Source organism: Neofelis nebulosa, chromosome X (genome assembly GCF_028018385.1).
Source record: "Neofelis nebulosa isolate mNeoNeb1 chromosome X, mNeoNeb1.pri, whole genome shotgun sequence".
Lineage (NCBI taxonomy): Eukaryota > Metazoa > Chordata > Mammalia > Carnivora > Felidae > Neofelis > Neofelis nebulosa.
In genome coordinates, this window is record NC_080800.1 from 38,715,978 (window position 1) to 38,732,784 (window position 16,807).

At 45.6% G+C, this 16,807-nt stretch overlaps 1 protein-coding gene across 2 annotated transcripts in view; it reads left to right on the forward strand.

Moving 5' to 3' along the window:
• The window catches only part of MAOA (monoamine oxidase A), a 73,078-nt gene that overhangs the window by 52,532 nt on the left and 3,739 nt on the right, over positions 1-16,807 (forward strand). For both annotated transcript variants that reach the window (XM_058714821.1, XM_058714822.1), the window contains exons 6-12: positions 1,865-2,006; positions 2,691-2,840; positions 3,138-3,297; positions 5,098-5,194; positions 8,800-8,853; positions 13,741-13,798; positions 14,863-14,960. In XM_058714821.1, coding sequence (XP_058570804.1) covers positions 1,865-2,006; positions 2,691-2,840; positions 3,138-3,297; positions 5,098-5,194; positions 8,800-8,853; positions 13,741-13,798; positions 14,863-14,960 — 759 coding nt within the window. The remainder of the gene's footprint in view (positions 1-1,864; positions 2,007-2,690; positions 2,841-3,137; positions 3,298-5,097; positions 5,195-8,799; positions 8,854-13,740; positions 13,799-14,862; positions 14,961-16,807) is intronic.

Consider the following 16,807-nt stretch of genomic DNA (forward strand, 5'->3'; position numbering starts at 1 on the left):
AGGGAGATGGTATTTTCAGAAATGAGCCATAGTACATGTTGGGGGATAGGAAGGGTGGATGGCCCATTTTATGATGGTATCTTCCAGGAAGGAACCACAGTGACTCAGGTGTGTTGGGGGGGGTGCATAGGAAGGATACATGGTGTAAGGGATGGTATTTTTTGGCAATGAGCTACATGTCTGTGGATGAGAGACAGGAATAGGGATGTTGGAACATGCTGTCTTGCAGGAATGAGCCATAGTGGATGGAGGAGACAGGAAAAGTGGATGGTGTGAGGGGATGGTCCCATCCAGGAACGAGCTACCTTGCTGTAAGAGGAGACAGGAAGGGTGAATGATATGCCTGTTAAGTAACTTCCAAGAATGAGGTGCAGTGGATGAGTGTAGACAGTATCAGGGAGTGATGTTAGAGGATGGTATCACGGGAATGAGCAAGGTTTAAGGGAGATACGAAGAGTGAACGTTGTTAGGGGAATGGTATCTTCCAAGAATAAGCCACTGTAGATAGAGGAGACTGGAAGGATGGATGGCGTGACGGATGGTATCTTCCAGCAGTGAGCCACTGTGGAGGATGGGGGAGACCGAAGGATGGATGGCGTGATGGGTGGTATCTTCCAGGAGTGAGCCGTTGTGGATGGGGGAGACCAGAAGGATGGATAGTATCTTCCAGGAATAAGACACTGTGTATAGGGGAGACTGGAAAGATGGATGATGTGATGGTTGGTATCTTCCAGGAGTGAGCCGCTATGGATGGGGAAGATTGGAAGGATGGATGGTGTGGTGGATGGTATCTTCCAGGAGTGAGCCATTGTGGATGGGGGAAACCGGAAGGATGGGTGGTATCTTCCAGGAGTGAGCCACTGTGGATGGGGGAGACCAAAAGGATGGATGGCATTATGGATGGTATCTTCCGGGAGAGAGCCACAGTGGATGGTGGGAGGCTGGAAGGATGGATGGTATCTTCCAGGAATGAGACACTGTGGATGGGTGAGACCGGAAGGATGGATGGTGTGATGAATGGTATCTTCCGAGAATGAGCCACTGTGGATGGGGGAGACCGGAAAGATGGATGGCGTAATGGAAGGTATCTTCCAGGAGTGAGCCATTGTGGGTGGTGGGAGATACGAAGGGTGAGTGGTGTGGAGGATGCAGTTTTCCATGTAGAGAGAGCGGGGAAACAGTTCTTGAAGGCCCTGAGATGGGGAGATTGACATGTTTTTGCAATGATAGGACAGTATGCCTGGACTCTAAGGATGTCATGACAAAGTGACGTAATTAAGAGGTCGGAGGGCTCACTGGGAGCTGATGGTGCAAGATATCGTGGCCCCATTCAAGATTTCTGCCTTTTACCATGCACGTCATTGAAGGGTTTTATGAAGTGTGTTTTTGTTTTGCACTGTCAAAAGAGTTCATTGGCTGTAACGTGGCAAAGGATCAAAAGAGGGTGTGGTCATAAACCAGGTAGGGATGCCAGGAGGAGTCACCACTGCCCTCACATCCCAGGTGAGGGATGTTGGTGGCCTGGATCAGAGTGGAAGTAAGTGGTGGAGGCAGAGAAGAGAGAATGTTTGTTCAAATCAATGAGAATTACATCCTTAATGATCCGTCTCAAGAATATTGACCCTCTAGACTGTTCCAGAATGAATATATTTGGAGCTGACCCAGAATTCCCTAAAAGCAAAGGAAAAGCTTATTTTCACCAAGAGTTAAAACATGCACTCCTTCAGAGACTGAGCCCACGAGAGTTTTTTTTCTCCCCCCAAAAGCAACACAAATGCTTTCTAAATTATGGTTTAAAAAGATGTAATATCCTGTGAAGCGTGTATGTATTTACACCTGACGGCTGCTCTTGTTATGTGACCAGGACTGCTAGGCAATTTGCGTATCTCTTCGTGAACATCAATGTGACCTCTGAACCCCACGAGGTGTCTGCGCTGTGGTTCCTGTGGTACGTGAAACAGTGTGGAGGCACCACTCGGATATTCTCGGTTACCAACGGGGGCCAGGTACAGAGTGTCCGTTCCCCCCACCCACCAACTTCCTTTGTGATTTTGCCCTCACCCAGGGTAGCGTCTTACAAGGTAACCGCTTCCACGTTTTGAAACGTGAGTGAATTTGGAACCTGAGTTTTGGAAATGGTTTCAAGCAACTTGCCTGAAAACAGTTCTCATTTCCTTTTCTCCTTCCTGAAGATGAGTTCGCAGCTAAAGAATGTTCCGTCTCGAATTAATTAGGTTTGGGGAATTCAGTCCCTTCCTTTTTTTTTTTTTTTTTTTTTTTGGAAGGTAGGGAAAATTAGTCCCTGTAGGAGGAGCCAAATTCCTACAATCAAGTGATTTTCGAAAAAAATCCTCGAATGGGTAAAATGATCATGCTTCAGGCTATTTCTGTTCTAGACATGCTCTGTACTGCATGGTACATGGTACATGCGCAAGGTGTAGAGTCTTTCTCCAACCAGTGAATAGTTCCTCTCCTTAGGAAATTTCCAGAACTCTCTAAGTTGTTCTTGTGGCCCCAAGAGCTATTGCCCATTTGACCCTTAGCTTCAGCAAATGTAGGACACTTGCATCTTTTCAGTATCTTTATACTTAGAAATTCCACATTGCTTATTTTGACCTGTATTTTGCTTTCTGAGCTGTCATGAACTGCTATTTTGTGATTGTAGCCTCATCACCTGCCTTCTCCTCTAGGAACGGAAGTTTGTGGGGGGATCTGGTCAAGTGAGTGAACGGATAATGGACCGCCTCGGGGACAGGGTGAAGCTGAAGCGTCCTGTCACCTATGTTGACCAGTCAGGTGACAGCATCATCATAGAGACATTGAATCATGAAGTGTATGAGGTAATTCAGCCTAGCCAAAAAAGAGCATATGCTAAGCAGGCCTCGTGTATTCTGCAGCTTGTAACCAAATGTGACCTAGACAGTGGGGTAATTAGTGCCGGCACGTTTCCCCCTCTGTCTTCCAAATGACCACTTTTAGTTGACCTGCCTTGTTCTGCTGTGTCGCCTCACAGTGGCCTCAGTTTGTATGTGGTAACTGCTCAGGGTCATTCAAGATGGTAAATATGATGTTTCCCACCCTCTGTGAAGACTGACACTCACGCGTCTAAGGTGGTATTTTGTGTCTGTGTGTTTCAGTGCAGATACGTAATTAGCGCCATCCCTCCAACATTGACTGCCAAGATGCACTTCAAACCAGAGCTTCCGTCAGAGAGAAACCAGTTAATTCAACGTCTTCCGATGGGATCTATCATTAAGTGCATGATGTATTACAAGGAGGCCTTTTGGAAGAAGAACGGTAGGTTGAACTTACTCATGTTTAAAATGTGTTAAGTGAAAGGACCACACTCTTTTAGGGACCTTATGGTAGATACCGAACAGAAAATAGATTAAAAATGTCCGTGTTTGGGGCGCCTGAGTGGTTCAGTCGGTTGAGCGTCCGACTCTTGATTTCAGCTCAGATCATGATCCCAGGGTCATGGGATCCAGACCCGCATCAGGCTCTGTGCTGAGCATAGAGCCTTCTTGGGATTCTTTCTCTCCCTCCTTGCCCCCCCTCCCCTGCTTGCACTGTCTCTATCTAAAAACAGTTTTAAAAAGAGGCACTTGGGTGGCTCAGTCAGTTAAGTGTCTGACTCCTGATTTCAACTCAGGTCATGATCTCAGGTTCATGAGATCGAGTCCTCCCCATCGAGCTCTGCGCTGATGGCACAGAGCCTGCTGGGGATTCTCTCTCTCTGCCCCTCCCCCTCCAGCTTGTTCTCTCTCTCACTCTCTCAAATAAACATTAAGAAAAAGGTAAGTGTTTTTAAATGGGTAGAGAAAGGATCAGAAATCTCAGGCTGTCCATCTCTTCATAGCCTCTAGCAACACAAAATGATCCCAGCACCACTTGGTGTCAATGAAAGGAAAGGAAGAGACCCCACCAGTTGTGGGGCCCTGGTTCCTGCCTTGGGTCCTGCCACATACTCTTCATGAGCAGAGTGACACGGAGGGGTTCTGTGGGGAGACCGCTGCTCTGAAGTCCTGCAGTCCTGGGCTTCCCTTGCTTACCAGCTGAGCGGCCTTGGTGTGGCACTACCTCTCTGCCTCCGTGTCTTTGTGTAGAATGGCAACAAGGAGGCCTACTGTCAGGGTGTTTCGAGAATGAGATGAGGCAGGGCCTGGGTGGATATGGTGGCTGTCGTTGCTAAACCTGCTCATACTCAAAGGATTCCTTCCGCCAGCTTCTTCCATGGGCTCATAGGGCTGATTCCGTCTAACTCAAGCACCTGTTACCCCGTGTAGCCCAGGGCTCCAGGGACACGGTACAGTGTGAGCCATGCATTGGTCATACATGACCATTATGTAAAGCTCATAGACATGGGTCATTTTCCATGTGTCTGGCTCCACAGACACCCTGTGTAGTTAGTGTGTGTATTGAACAGGAAATATCTACTAGGGGTGGGGCAAAGACTATGGTTTGAGATTTGCCTTCCTCTTAGCAACATAGTTTTTTTTTGTCTTACATATTTCTTTTCTTTTGAGAAAGAGATAGAGGGCACTAGTGAGCTAGGGGCAGAGAGAGACAGAGAATCCCATGAGGGGCAGAGAGAGACAGAGAGGGAGGGAGACAGAAAAAAGAGAAGTGGGGCTCACCCCATGCAGGACTCAAACTCACGAACCGTGAGATCATGACCTGAGCTGAAGTCAGATGCTTAACCGACTGAGCCACCCAGGCGCCCCGTAGAGGTTTTTTTTTGTTGCTGTTTTATTTTTATTTTATTAAGAAAAAATTTTCTTAATGTTTATTTTTTTTTTTTGAGCGAGAAAGAGACCGAGTGTGAGTGGGGAGGAGCAGAGAGAGAGGGACACACAGAATCCAAAGCAGGCCCCAGGCTCTGAGCTGTCAGCACAGAGTCCCATGTGGGGCTCGAAGCCACAAGCCGTGAGATCATGACCTGAGCCAAAGTTGGACGCTCAACTGACTGAGCCACCCAGGCGCTCCAGCAGAATAGTTTGTGTGTGTGTGTGTGTGTGTGTGTGTGTGTGTGTGTGTATTTTTCCCATAAATCTCGGATGAGGTCAATTTCAATCTCCCGATTTTCTCCTTATTAAGATTATTGTGGCTGTATGATCATTCAAGATGAGGAAGCACCCGTCTCAATAACTCTGGATGACACCAAGCCAGATGGATCACTGCCTGCTATCATGGGGTAGGTTAGAGCTGGATGCTCTAACTAAATTTCTAAATTTCTAATTCATATTGGTGTGTTGGTGTGGATGCTGGCAGAGCATATGGAATCGAATGCAAGCAGTCATAAATAACCTTACAGAAATATATCCTGTTCCAAGTATTAAAATATTAGAGTAGTGTTTTGCATGTGGCACAAGAACCCTGGGAAGGCTTTAGCTTTGTCTTCATTCCAAGTATCACCGCATAGCATCTGTTGAATACGTTCATTATTACCCTGGTATATAAGAGAGATAGCCAATGAGGAAGTGCTGTTGGAATTAGAGCCAGGCCTCGAGTGGATGTCACTCTTCCCCGTAGGTCGCTCCACGGCTGTCCTTCACTGGGGATGGTTCAGGGTTTGGTTCTGTGTCTAGAAGAGGAGAGCCTCCCCGCTTCTCCTCCCATCCCCGCCCCGCCCTCCCCCTCCAACAGCTACTGTGGCCTCAAAGCTACACAAATAAAAGGGCTGTTGTTTCTACCACATGACACCAGAAGGGCACAGCTTCTGTAACAGCCAAGGGACTTTCAGAGAGACAGGGTGGTTTTCCCTTTCTCCCTGGGGACAGTTGAGCTCACGCAGGTTTGCATCATAGAAGGGAAATTAGCAAACCAAAAGGAGCAGACCCAAGACCCAGGACTCTGCAGGCTGCGTTCCTGGGCTGCTCACAAGATATTTTGCAACCACTTCTCTGGCTGTAAATTGTCAGAAATGGCGCTGGCCTCCCTGGGAAGGGTGAAGGGCAGGCACTCACAAAGGAACGATCACAGGAACAACACATCCTCCTTGTCTCTAACCCCACTGGGCAAGAAGGGGTCCAGATTACGTGGGCAGTTTGCCATCGCCTTCTTTATGCCAAAGGAAAACAGAAGGTTGAGGTGGAGGTTTTGGGAGACTGTCCATCAAGAGCAATCCAACTGTGGATGGAAGGACATTGATGTTCTTGCCCTGGGAGTTAGATACTATGGCCTCTGCCCTTCTGGGCTTTCTTTAGTGTTGTTATTAACAAAGACATGTGTGGCCGTAGTTTTCCAGATGGGAATGGGGCAATTTAGGCAGTTCCTAAAAAGTGATATTCTAATCTGTCTTATCTGGACACCTACATTTATTGCCTCCACCCTGTTCTTGCCTTGACACTGGATTGCCTCTACCCTGCTCTTTGCTCTGGGCAATGAAAGCCTTAACGATAGGGGTGGTAATTGCCTAGCACTGTGTTTGTGATAACTAGTACTTTTTGGAAACTAGAAAGGACCTTGTACTTCAGAGCTGTGAAATGTCCCCCACCCAAAGCCAGCATGTTTAATTTCCTCAATAAAACAGCAAAGAAAGTTAAAGAATAGTCGTCCGTGGTTAGAATTAGATCCAAGGGGTTATTTCATTCTTGATTTGAGATTTGACAGGAACGGCCAACACTAACCGCCCTTTAGGAAAGGAGCTGTAAGGGGCACCTGGATGACTCAGTTAAGGGTCCGACTTCGGCTCAGGTCATAACCTCACGGTTAGTGGGTTCAAGCCCCACATCGGCCTCTGTGCTGACAGCTCAGAACCTGGAGCTTGCTTCAGATTCTGTGTCTCCCTCTCTCTCTGCCCCTCCCCTGCTCATGCTGTGTCTTTCTCTATCTCTCAAAAATAAATAAATGTTAAAAAAAATTTTTTTAAGTAACTGTAAGAAGCACCCAAGCTCTGAAAAGGTTTTCAGATATATCATTTAATATTTCATTGGATACTGGGGATTTTCATTGAAATCCTGTGTAAGCCTAAAATGACTGATTCTGACATACACGTAAAATTTAACCAGAATCATTTCTAGCAAGCCCCATGACGTAACAGTGTTAAATCAAGCAAAATTAGGACTATATCCCATAAAGTTCATTAGTTCCAATTTCTTAAGTAGTCCACAGCTTCCCCCGAAATGCATGTTGTAATCTTTGCTTCCCAGAATGATCTCGAATAATTTCATCGGAGAAAAAATTTCATTGTCCTGTAGCTCATTTGGATTTTTGAACAATTAGTAATATCAGCGTTACAGATAAATTATAACTGAGTTTTACTGAGTGATTGAATTTGAAGGCTTTGCTAGGCCAGTTTCTCAGAAGCCAACTTGGAGATGGAGATTTGGGTAGAGGGGGTCCGTTGGGGTGTGCGCTCAGGGTTATTGCCCGTGGGGAAGGGAAGGAGTCAGGACAGGGCAGGGGGAGAGGTTGGGCACCAGTGTTGTCCCGCTGGAGGTCTCGGCCAGCCCTTAAGGAGGTCTAGAGCTGGGATGGCCCTTCAGAGGTGTCGTGCACTGAGGTGCGGGGCTTTGATACCCTCACCGCACCCCAGAGCTAGTCATTCTGGGGAGTGGCAGGACCTCAAGCCAGGCAGTTCTCTGCTGCCGAATGCAGTGGCTGGGAAAGTGTTCACCCATGAGCTGAGGGTAACGAGTGCTTGATCCTGAAGAGGGATCTGGGTGGCTCACCATGACATCCACTACAAGCTATTTACTTATAGATGTTTTTCCAGCTTTTAAAAAAGAATTTTTTTTTTAATATAATTTATTGTCAAGTTAGCTAACATACAGTGTATACAGTGTGCTCTTGGCTTCGGGAGTAGATTCATTCCTGTGATTCATCACTTACATATAGCACCCAGTGCTCATCCCAGCAAGTGCCTTCCTCATTGCTCATTACCCGTTTTCCCCGCCCCCTCCAAGCCTCCTTTCAACCCTCAGTTTGTTCTCTGTATTTAAGAGTCTCTTGTGGTTTGCCTCCCTCTATGTTTGAAACTAATTTTTTTCCCTTCCCTTCCCCCATGGTCTTCTGTTAAGTTTCTCAAATTCCACATATGAGTGAAAACATATGGTATCGGTCTTTGACTGACTTGTTTCACTCAGCATAACACCCTCCAGTTCCAGCCATGTTGTTGCAAATGGCCAGATTTCATTCTTTCTCATTGCCAAGTAGTATTCCATTGTATATATAAACCACATCTTCTTTATCCATTCGTCAGTTGATGGACATTTGGGCTCTTTAAAATTTTTTTTAGGTGTATCTATTTATTTTGAGAGAGATGGAGAGCGTGCGAACAGGGGAGGGGCAGAGAGAGAGGAAGTATCTCCAGCAGGCTTCGCGCTGGCTGTGAGTGCACAGCCTGGCACAGGGCTGCAGCTCACAAACTGTGAGATCATGACTTGAGCCAAAATCAAGAGTTGGACGCTCAACTGACTGAGCCACCCAGGCATCCCATGTTTTTCCAGCTTTTATCAAGTGTTTGGCAGAGGGTAACAGTCATTCCCAGGATATCATTTAATGCAACATGAATTCAACTAACATTTGCTATCCCAGCTATATGCCAAGGACTGTGCTGAACTTTGGGGGTAAAATATTGAGTAGGAGGTAACCAGTTCTTTAGGAGCCCACAGCCTAGAGGGGTTTTGGACACAGGCAGACAGAAGATAGTACGGCATTTGCTGTCATAGGGGGAAATAATGGGAGTGTGTGGGAGAGTTAATCAATGTTGAGTATGTGGAGGCAAGAACACCTTAAAAAAAAAAAAAAGACAACTCTCCTGTCACCTAATCGTTCACATGTAACCTCTCTCTCCAGCTTCATACTTGCCCGAAAAGCAGACCGACTTGCCAAGCTCCATAAAGAAATCAGGTAAGAATCGACATTGGAAACCTACACGAAACGTTAGCTTTCTATTGTGCTTGTTGCACTAACAACAGTCTGACGGCATCATGAAAAACACCACAGTCCACGAGTATTCTCAACAACGTGACAAATCAACCTTGTTGCAAACTTTTGGTTACAGCCCCGTGGACTCAGTGCTTGCCCACATGCGTATATTAATTTAGTTTTACATATTTGGGTTTATTTTGCAGCGGTGGAGAAGTAGGGTTTCTCTGCAGGAGAGATGGAGGAAATATGATAGGAAACACTAGCTGTGCAAAAAGCTTGAGGCTGAGTCCTGCTCACCTTGTGAGACCATTAGCACTTTGACATGGTTCTCAGATTAGCCCTTTGACGTGGTTCTCGGACGGGCGTATCCTTTTTCTGGAAGGCAAATGCATAGGTGTGTTTCAGCGTGTTGCAACTTGTGTGCATATGTCCCCCTTTGTTTATCTAGCATGCAGCTCTGATGTTCCCTTCGATAGCTTCCTACTATAACAAACACAGTCATTTTAGGACAGTGGCTTTTTTTTCTTTCTTTCTCCCTTTCTCTTTCTGCCATGTTGTATTCGCTTTATTTTGCCTTGGAATCCTTTCCTTCATTCAAATAAAATCTTACCAGGAACTCTTCCCTGGAAATAGTCATTTGGCTATTGGGGGGTTGCCTCGGGGAATTTCTGGGCTTGCCTTCTCGAGGGTAGCCCTAAATCCTTTGTTAGGGGACCAGTTCGCACACACGTACACTTCTCTCTGCGTTTAATTGAAACAAATTAAGCAGCAAATGCACAAGCCGCCTTTGCTTTGAGAGTTACTTCGATGACTTTGGGATTCAGGCTGCAGAGGTTCCCACATTTGCGCACGAATGTGTTTATTTGAATTACCATGAGATCTGATTTCGGGAAGGAATCCATTGTCCACCTACTCAGTCAAAAGGGGAAGAATTTGGGGTCCAGTGACGGGGAATGGTTTGTCCAAGTCTCCACAGCTAGCTTGCGACAAAGTTAGAAATAGCATCTAACGCATGCGTTTTTTTCATTACGCCACACTAAGCTTGACATTTTCTTTTGGATTTCCTGCTTTCCCTCCTTATTAATAGTAAAATAAATACCAGCCTGGATGTAGACATTTGGTTATGATTCCACATGGTGGCTGAGCTTCTCAAAAGTTTTTATGAGGCACAACCCTTAGAACTCCGAATATGTCATTGGCTGGAGCAAGTTTCCCAGACCTGACTGCTTCAAAATCTACCAGGAAAATATATTTGGAAAATATATGTTTTTGAAGCTGGTAGATTACGATTTTTTGTAGCTTAGCGGTGGGGCCTGATAATTTTGTATTTTTTAACAAGCTTTTCTTTTAATTGCTTTTCTTTTTATTTTTTGAGAGACAGGGAGAGAGAGCATGAGAGGGGAGGGGCAGAAGGAAAAGGAGAGAGAGAATCTCAGGCAGGCTCCACGCTCAGCATAGAGTCCAGCACAAAGCTCGATCCCATAACCCTGGGATCATGGGTGAGCTGAAATCAAGAGTTGGACGCTTAACTGTCTGAGCCACCCAGGCACCCCTTTTAACAAGCTTTTTAAATGATTATGATGAGCAGCCAGATTTAGAAACCAGTGAGTAAATACAACTACAAGAGATTTGCACACTGACTTCTATTGGCCATCATTTAAATTATGTTCTGTTACTTTTAAAGTCCAACTAATCAGTGCATTGCTCTAACATTTTTGACTTATGTAACTTTTCCAAAATTTTTAAGTTAAAAAAATTTTTTTTAATCAGCAATTTCTTTAGAAGTATTTATTTATTGGGATGCCCGGGTGGCTCAGTCAGTTGAGCATCCGACTTCAGCTCAGGTCATGATCTCATGGTTCGTGGGTTCGAACCCTGCGTCAGGCTCTGTGCTGACAGCTCAGAGCCTGGAGCCTGCTTCGGATTCTGTGTCTCCCTCTCTCTCTGCCCCTTCCCTGCTCATACTCTATGTCTCTCTCTCTCTCAAAAAATAAACAAACATTTACAAAAAAAATTTTTAAGTATTTATTTATTTTGAGAGAGAAAGAGAGCAGGGGAGGGGCAGAAGGGGGAGGGAGAGGGAGATAGAATTCTAAGCAGACTCCACACTCAGCACAGAACCCGACTTGGGGCTTATTCCCATGACTGTGACATCAAGACCTGAGCTAAAATCAAGAGCGAACTGCTCAACCAACTGAGCCCCCCTAGGTGCCCCCCTAAAAATTTAAATTTAATGGGAGGAAGGGATAGGGAAGATAATTTCTTGATGTATTTGTATGAACTTATCCTTGACTCATCTAATACTACAAAATACAGTAAATAATGACTTATGTTTCTATATAAGTGACTTATTGTCCATGAATGAAAAATTAACTGCAACGTAAGTTGACTGGAATTTAGGAGAAAGAGGGAGAGAGAGAATCCTGAGCCAGCTCCACACTGTCAGTGCATAGCCCGATGTGGGGCTTGATCCCATGAACCGTGAAATCAAGACCTGAGCCGAAATCAAGAGTCAGAAACTTAACTGACTGAGCCACCCAGGCGCCCCAAGATTTCGCTCTGTTTTAATGAAGATTTTTATCACATGTCCCCAAAATAAGCTAAGCATCACTATACCTACAGAATAATGCTTGTCCATACTTCTGTTTTCTGGTTGACTCACAAATGTTGGCATTTCCTTTCCTAACACTCACATGAAGTAGGTGGGTAAGAATTAGTCATCTCCTTCCAGAGTAGGAAGGAGGGTACTGTACTAGGCCGAGGACGAATTTTGACTCAGTAAATTTTTATTGAGCAACTAGCTGCAGGCAGGATTGCTCAGGAGAGTAAGTGCCTTGGCCCTGCCATTAATTTGCTGAGTGATGTTGTACCCATCTGCTCACACTGAACCTCAGCCACCTCATCGTTACATGAGGGGCATAGATTAGACAGAGACAGGCAGGCAGGCAGACAGTAGTTCTGCCTTTCCTTTATGATTATTGATCTGTACTACGAACAGCTCTTTCAAGGAAACGAAACTTTTCCCGTTTGTGCTGGAACTTACATAGCCATGAATGTTCTAGGACATCACCTTAGCCATCACATTTGTCTTTCCCTTAAAACCTTCTATGGGAGCGCCTGGGTGGCTCAGTTGGTTAAGCGTCCAACTTTGGCTCAGGTCATGATCTCGCGGTTCATGGGATTGAGCCCTGCGTGGGACTCCATGCTGACAGCTCAGACCCTGCTTGGAGTTCTCTCTCTCCCTCTCCCTCTGCTGCTTGAGGGCATGCTCTCTCTCTCAAAATAAACATTAAATAATGTTTTCTAATGTTATTGGCAACATAAAATTGTCACGTAAAAAAATTTTTTAAAAATATTTATTTATTTTTGAGAGAGAGAGAATGCAAGCAGGTGAGGGGCAGAGAGAGAGGGGGACTCAGAATTTGAAGCAGGCTCCAGGCTGCAAGCTGTCAGCACAGAGCCCGACACGGGGCTCGAACTCATGAACTGTGAGATCATGACCTGAGCCGAGGTCTGAGGCTCAACCAACTGAGCCATGCAAGCGCCCCTAAAATTTTCATTTTTAAAAAACCTCTGTTTCTTTTATTACTAGTAAATATAACCTTCCCTTACCTCCTTTCCCCTCCTCTCTTTTTTGGCCATTTGTCTCTTCAGCTTTCAGGGCTCATCTTTCAGATTTGAGTTAAGCCCTTCGCCACATTTTTTACCAAGCATTTTTTTCAGTTGCTCATTAGCGTATACCAAATATTTTGGAGCAATTTCAGTGTTTAAACTATGTAAAGACTAAGGAAGGTAAATACCAAAGCATATAACTGGATCAGTGTGAAGCTGTTCAAACAAATCCTGAAATTGAACCATTTCTTTCTAAAGGGGGGGATTTTAGTAAATTGGAACGTAAAAAAAATGTTTTTTTAATGTTTATTTTTCAGAGAGGGAGGGAGGGAGGGAGGGAAGGAGGGGGGAGGGGCAGAGAGAGAGGGAGACACAGAATCTAAGGCAGGCTCCAGTCCTTGAGCCATCAGCACAGATCCCGACACAGGGCTGAAACTCAGGAACCGCGAGATCATGACCTGAGCCAAAGTCGGATGCTCAACTGACTGAGCCACCCAGGCACCCCAAGAACTTTTTCATTTCACCAAGAGTCACTGTGAGTGTGAAAATATGTTTGAGGAAGTGCTTAGATCAGTTAAGCTACTGGTTTTTAAGACCTAATACAGGCCATGTTCTGTGAGAGTTGTTTACCTAATGAATTATGAGGGTAGCCAGAGACTGAGGTAACGTCATGAGGCACAGCATGTCAGTTGCCCTTGGAAGTACTGTGTTCACAGACCATTCTGTCAAGTGACTGATTACTAGACTAGGACGACCTTAGGCCTCTCATGGTGTAGAATATTTTATGTTATATGTAAAAGATTAAGTGAACTTTAGTTGTTCATAGGTCTTTAAAACATAAATAGAGGCTAGTTAAAAGACACGGTCATATGTATTATAGACTTATAAAAGGGATTATCCTAGAAGTCTCCATAGTCCAGAAAAGTGACTTAACATCATTTCCTAAACTGCCTGCACTAAATCTAATCTTATTTTCCCCATTTGAATCCTGAATAGACATGATATGGGGTAGTAAAAGAGGTGAAAATGTAAAAGGAAAATTCTGTTGAGTCTTCAAATAAAATGACTATATTGAGGCGTGGAGGGGTAATTTGAGTGCAGAGATCCGTGGAACTGTTCCTTTTGTGTAGTTACCATCGATTTTATTTTTTCTTAATAAATCTGGTTCATTGGCAACAGCCCTGGAACTCATTATGTTTACTCTATACTCCTCAGCTATTATTTCCTTCACATTTTTTTTATTCTTTTTTATAGGAAGAAGAAAATCTGTGAGCTGTACGCCAAAGTGCTAGGATCCCAAGAAGCTTTACACGTAAGAAACCCTCAGCTCTAATCCCTAGAAGGTTCTGCTCTGTTTGCTCTAAGTGGTAAAGCAAAGCCGATTCCGGTTTCCCGACAGTCTTATGAAGAGAGTCTTATAAAGGGATATACACTTACTGGAGGATTAACTTCCATCACAAAAAAGCCAGTAACGGCTGCCGGCAGGTGCATGCAATTTCTTTTGCAGTAATTCTTGGGCTGCTTCAGTGCTCACTGGAAAACTGGCCGCCAGTTGCAGTCAGAGCTCCAGTCAGTCTGGAGCTGGGTGAGATCAGTTCCCAAGATGGAGGTCCTGCCCCCCCACCAGCCAGCTGAGTGCTGAATCTAGACTCTCTCAGGTCAAAGTCATCCTAATTGATTTTTCCATCTGGAGACTCCATTCACAGCTCACTTAGGGATTCTATCTGAGGATCCTATTAGATCACTGGAGGCTTTTTCAGGGGATTATCTCTGAACTGTTCAATAATAAACTTGCGGACTGTGTCAAGGAAAAACTTCAGACAATGTTCACTCGTGTCTCTTGGAAACCAGTTTTCATCTTCAGTGGTCCCCATTTAGACAGGATTCCCATCATTTGCTTTTCCAGCTCGGAGAAATGGTTCCGAAGAAAGCCTTTCGTAGACATTGTGCTTATCTTCTGCTTTCTCCCTTCCACCCTTTTCTTTCAGCCCTGGTGGATGGGCAAGTAAGGTCTGTTATTTAGAGAATCCAGAGATTTCCAGAACCCGACCCCTGATGGGGTTTCCTGCAGACTTATTCTAAAGACTTCAGAGTCTGCGTGGCGATGCCCTCTCTGCCAGATAATGGACTACTCCGTGGCTCCCCTCGCCAAGAGGTTGAGAAAACCAAAATATACATGTTCTGTCACTGGGTACCTCACAGAAGGCTATTTGCTTGGTACCGTCATGTTTCCCCTTAAACGAAATCGCGACACAGGGCCACCTTTTTTTAAACATAAACCTGTTGTTAAAGTAAGATACAGGAGAGACTTCGTTGTTGACAAGTTGCATTTCAGCTTTGTCTTCCCTTTGGAATTTTCTCCCCACTGAACTGCAGCCCGTGCACTATGAAGAGAAGAATTGGTGCGAGGAGCAATACTCTGGGGGCTGTTACACCGCCTACTTCCCCCCTGGGATCATGACTCAATATGGAAGGTACTACGTGGCCACTATACCGATTAATAGAAGACATGCACACGGGGCTTCTGGGGGGCTCAGCTGGTTAAGCGTCGACTCTTGGTTTCAGCTCAGGTCTTGATCTTATGAACCGTGAGATCTGAGCTGAGCTCTTTGCTGACAGCGTGGAACCTGCTTGGGATTCTCTCTCTCTCTCTCTCTCTCTCTCTCTCTCTCTCCCTCTCTCTGTACCTCCCGTGCTTGCTTGCTCTCTCTCTCTCAAAATAAATTAAAAAAAAAGAAAGACACACCCCCCAAATATATATATATATATATATATATGTAAAAGACATGCACCAAACTTAAACTCATAAGCAAAGCTCGATGGAAAGTTAGAAATAGTAGTCAGCACTTTGATTTGGAATGCCCCGGTAGCTAGTGTGTATATTTCTGGATGTCTATAGGAAAATAAGGATGTCGGTACATAGAACAATAGCTGTCAGAACATTGAATGAATGAGAGCAGAGCACGGGTGAGGATTTCAGGTGTCAGTGCTCCATGTGGGGACTCTTCGAGCCGCACTGTCTTCCAAGGGGCCTTCTTCTTTTTCTTTTTTTTTTTTTTTCTTTACCTGTGTATTTATTTTTGAGACAGAGACAGAGTGTGTGCGGGGGAGGGACAGAGAGAGAGGAAGACACAGAATCCGAAGCAGGCTCCGGGCTCTGAGCTGTCAGCACAGAGTCTGATGTGGGGCTCGGACTCACAAACCTCGAGATCATGACCTGAGCCAAAGTCGGACGCTTAACCGGCTGAGCCACCCAGGCACCCCTCCAAGGGGCCTTCTTGAGCTTAGTCAGACGTTTAGTTTCACACGACTACCCTAGGCTTCTGGGTAGCCTTCTACGCAGAAGGACGTTAGCAAAACACGTCTTGCTGCAGCTATTCGTCTTGATGGGGAGGCGTCCCCACTGCACAGTGGGGGTGATCTCGCACAGCGTCAGGGGAGTCCACCTTAGCTTAGAAGCCCCCTGCCCCATAGGAGCCATTGTCTCTTGTAACAGCCTCATACGCATAGTGTCCATCCAGGGTTCCTGCAAGAGATATGCCCTGCTACAAGAGGCCCCACACTCAGGGAAGCCCAAAGTGACAGCCTCCTACTGGGTATTTGCAATTCATGTCAAGTCTTCCCACCCCAGATGCGATCACCAGTGTGTGTAGGGGGTGGGGGGGAGGCATTTTTGCAGAAGCAGTGTCGCCTGGTAACGTCCCTGGCATTATACCTTCAGCGGGTTCCCAGAGGAACGGAGCTAGAAAGTTAACTCAAGGTCACATGTGTCCACAGAGAAACAAGGACTTGTTAACCCTTTCCTTACATGAGATGTTTCTTTGTCTTTTATTTATTTTTATTTATTTTATTTGATCCTTTTAAGTTTGTTTGAGAGAGAGAATGAGCAGGGGAGGGGCAGACAGAGAGGGGGACAGAGGATCTGAAGTGGGTTCCATGCTGACGGCCCCAAGCCCGATGTGGGGTTCGAATCCACGAACTGCAAAATCATGACCTGAGCCGAAGTCGGATGCTCAGCCTACGGAGCCACCCAGGCTCCCCTTTCCAAGACCTCTTTGTGAGAGAAGGCCCAGTTCCCTGTCTTCAACCAGGCGCCAGATAAATTCACAGAAGCTAACTGTACAGAGCTGGTTATTTTGAGACAGGCATAGAATCCTTCGGGTCCCTCCTTTGCTAGAAATCCATTGCTCTCCTTGTCTTCCCACTGGCCACTGCGGTTCCTCCTGACACACTGGGAGTGCCTGCACGGCTGGGGTCTGCTGCCGGATGCCCTCTTGTGAAGAACGCACCCCTTTGGAAAAAACCGTGTAGGGACCAGAAT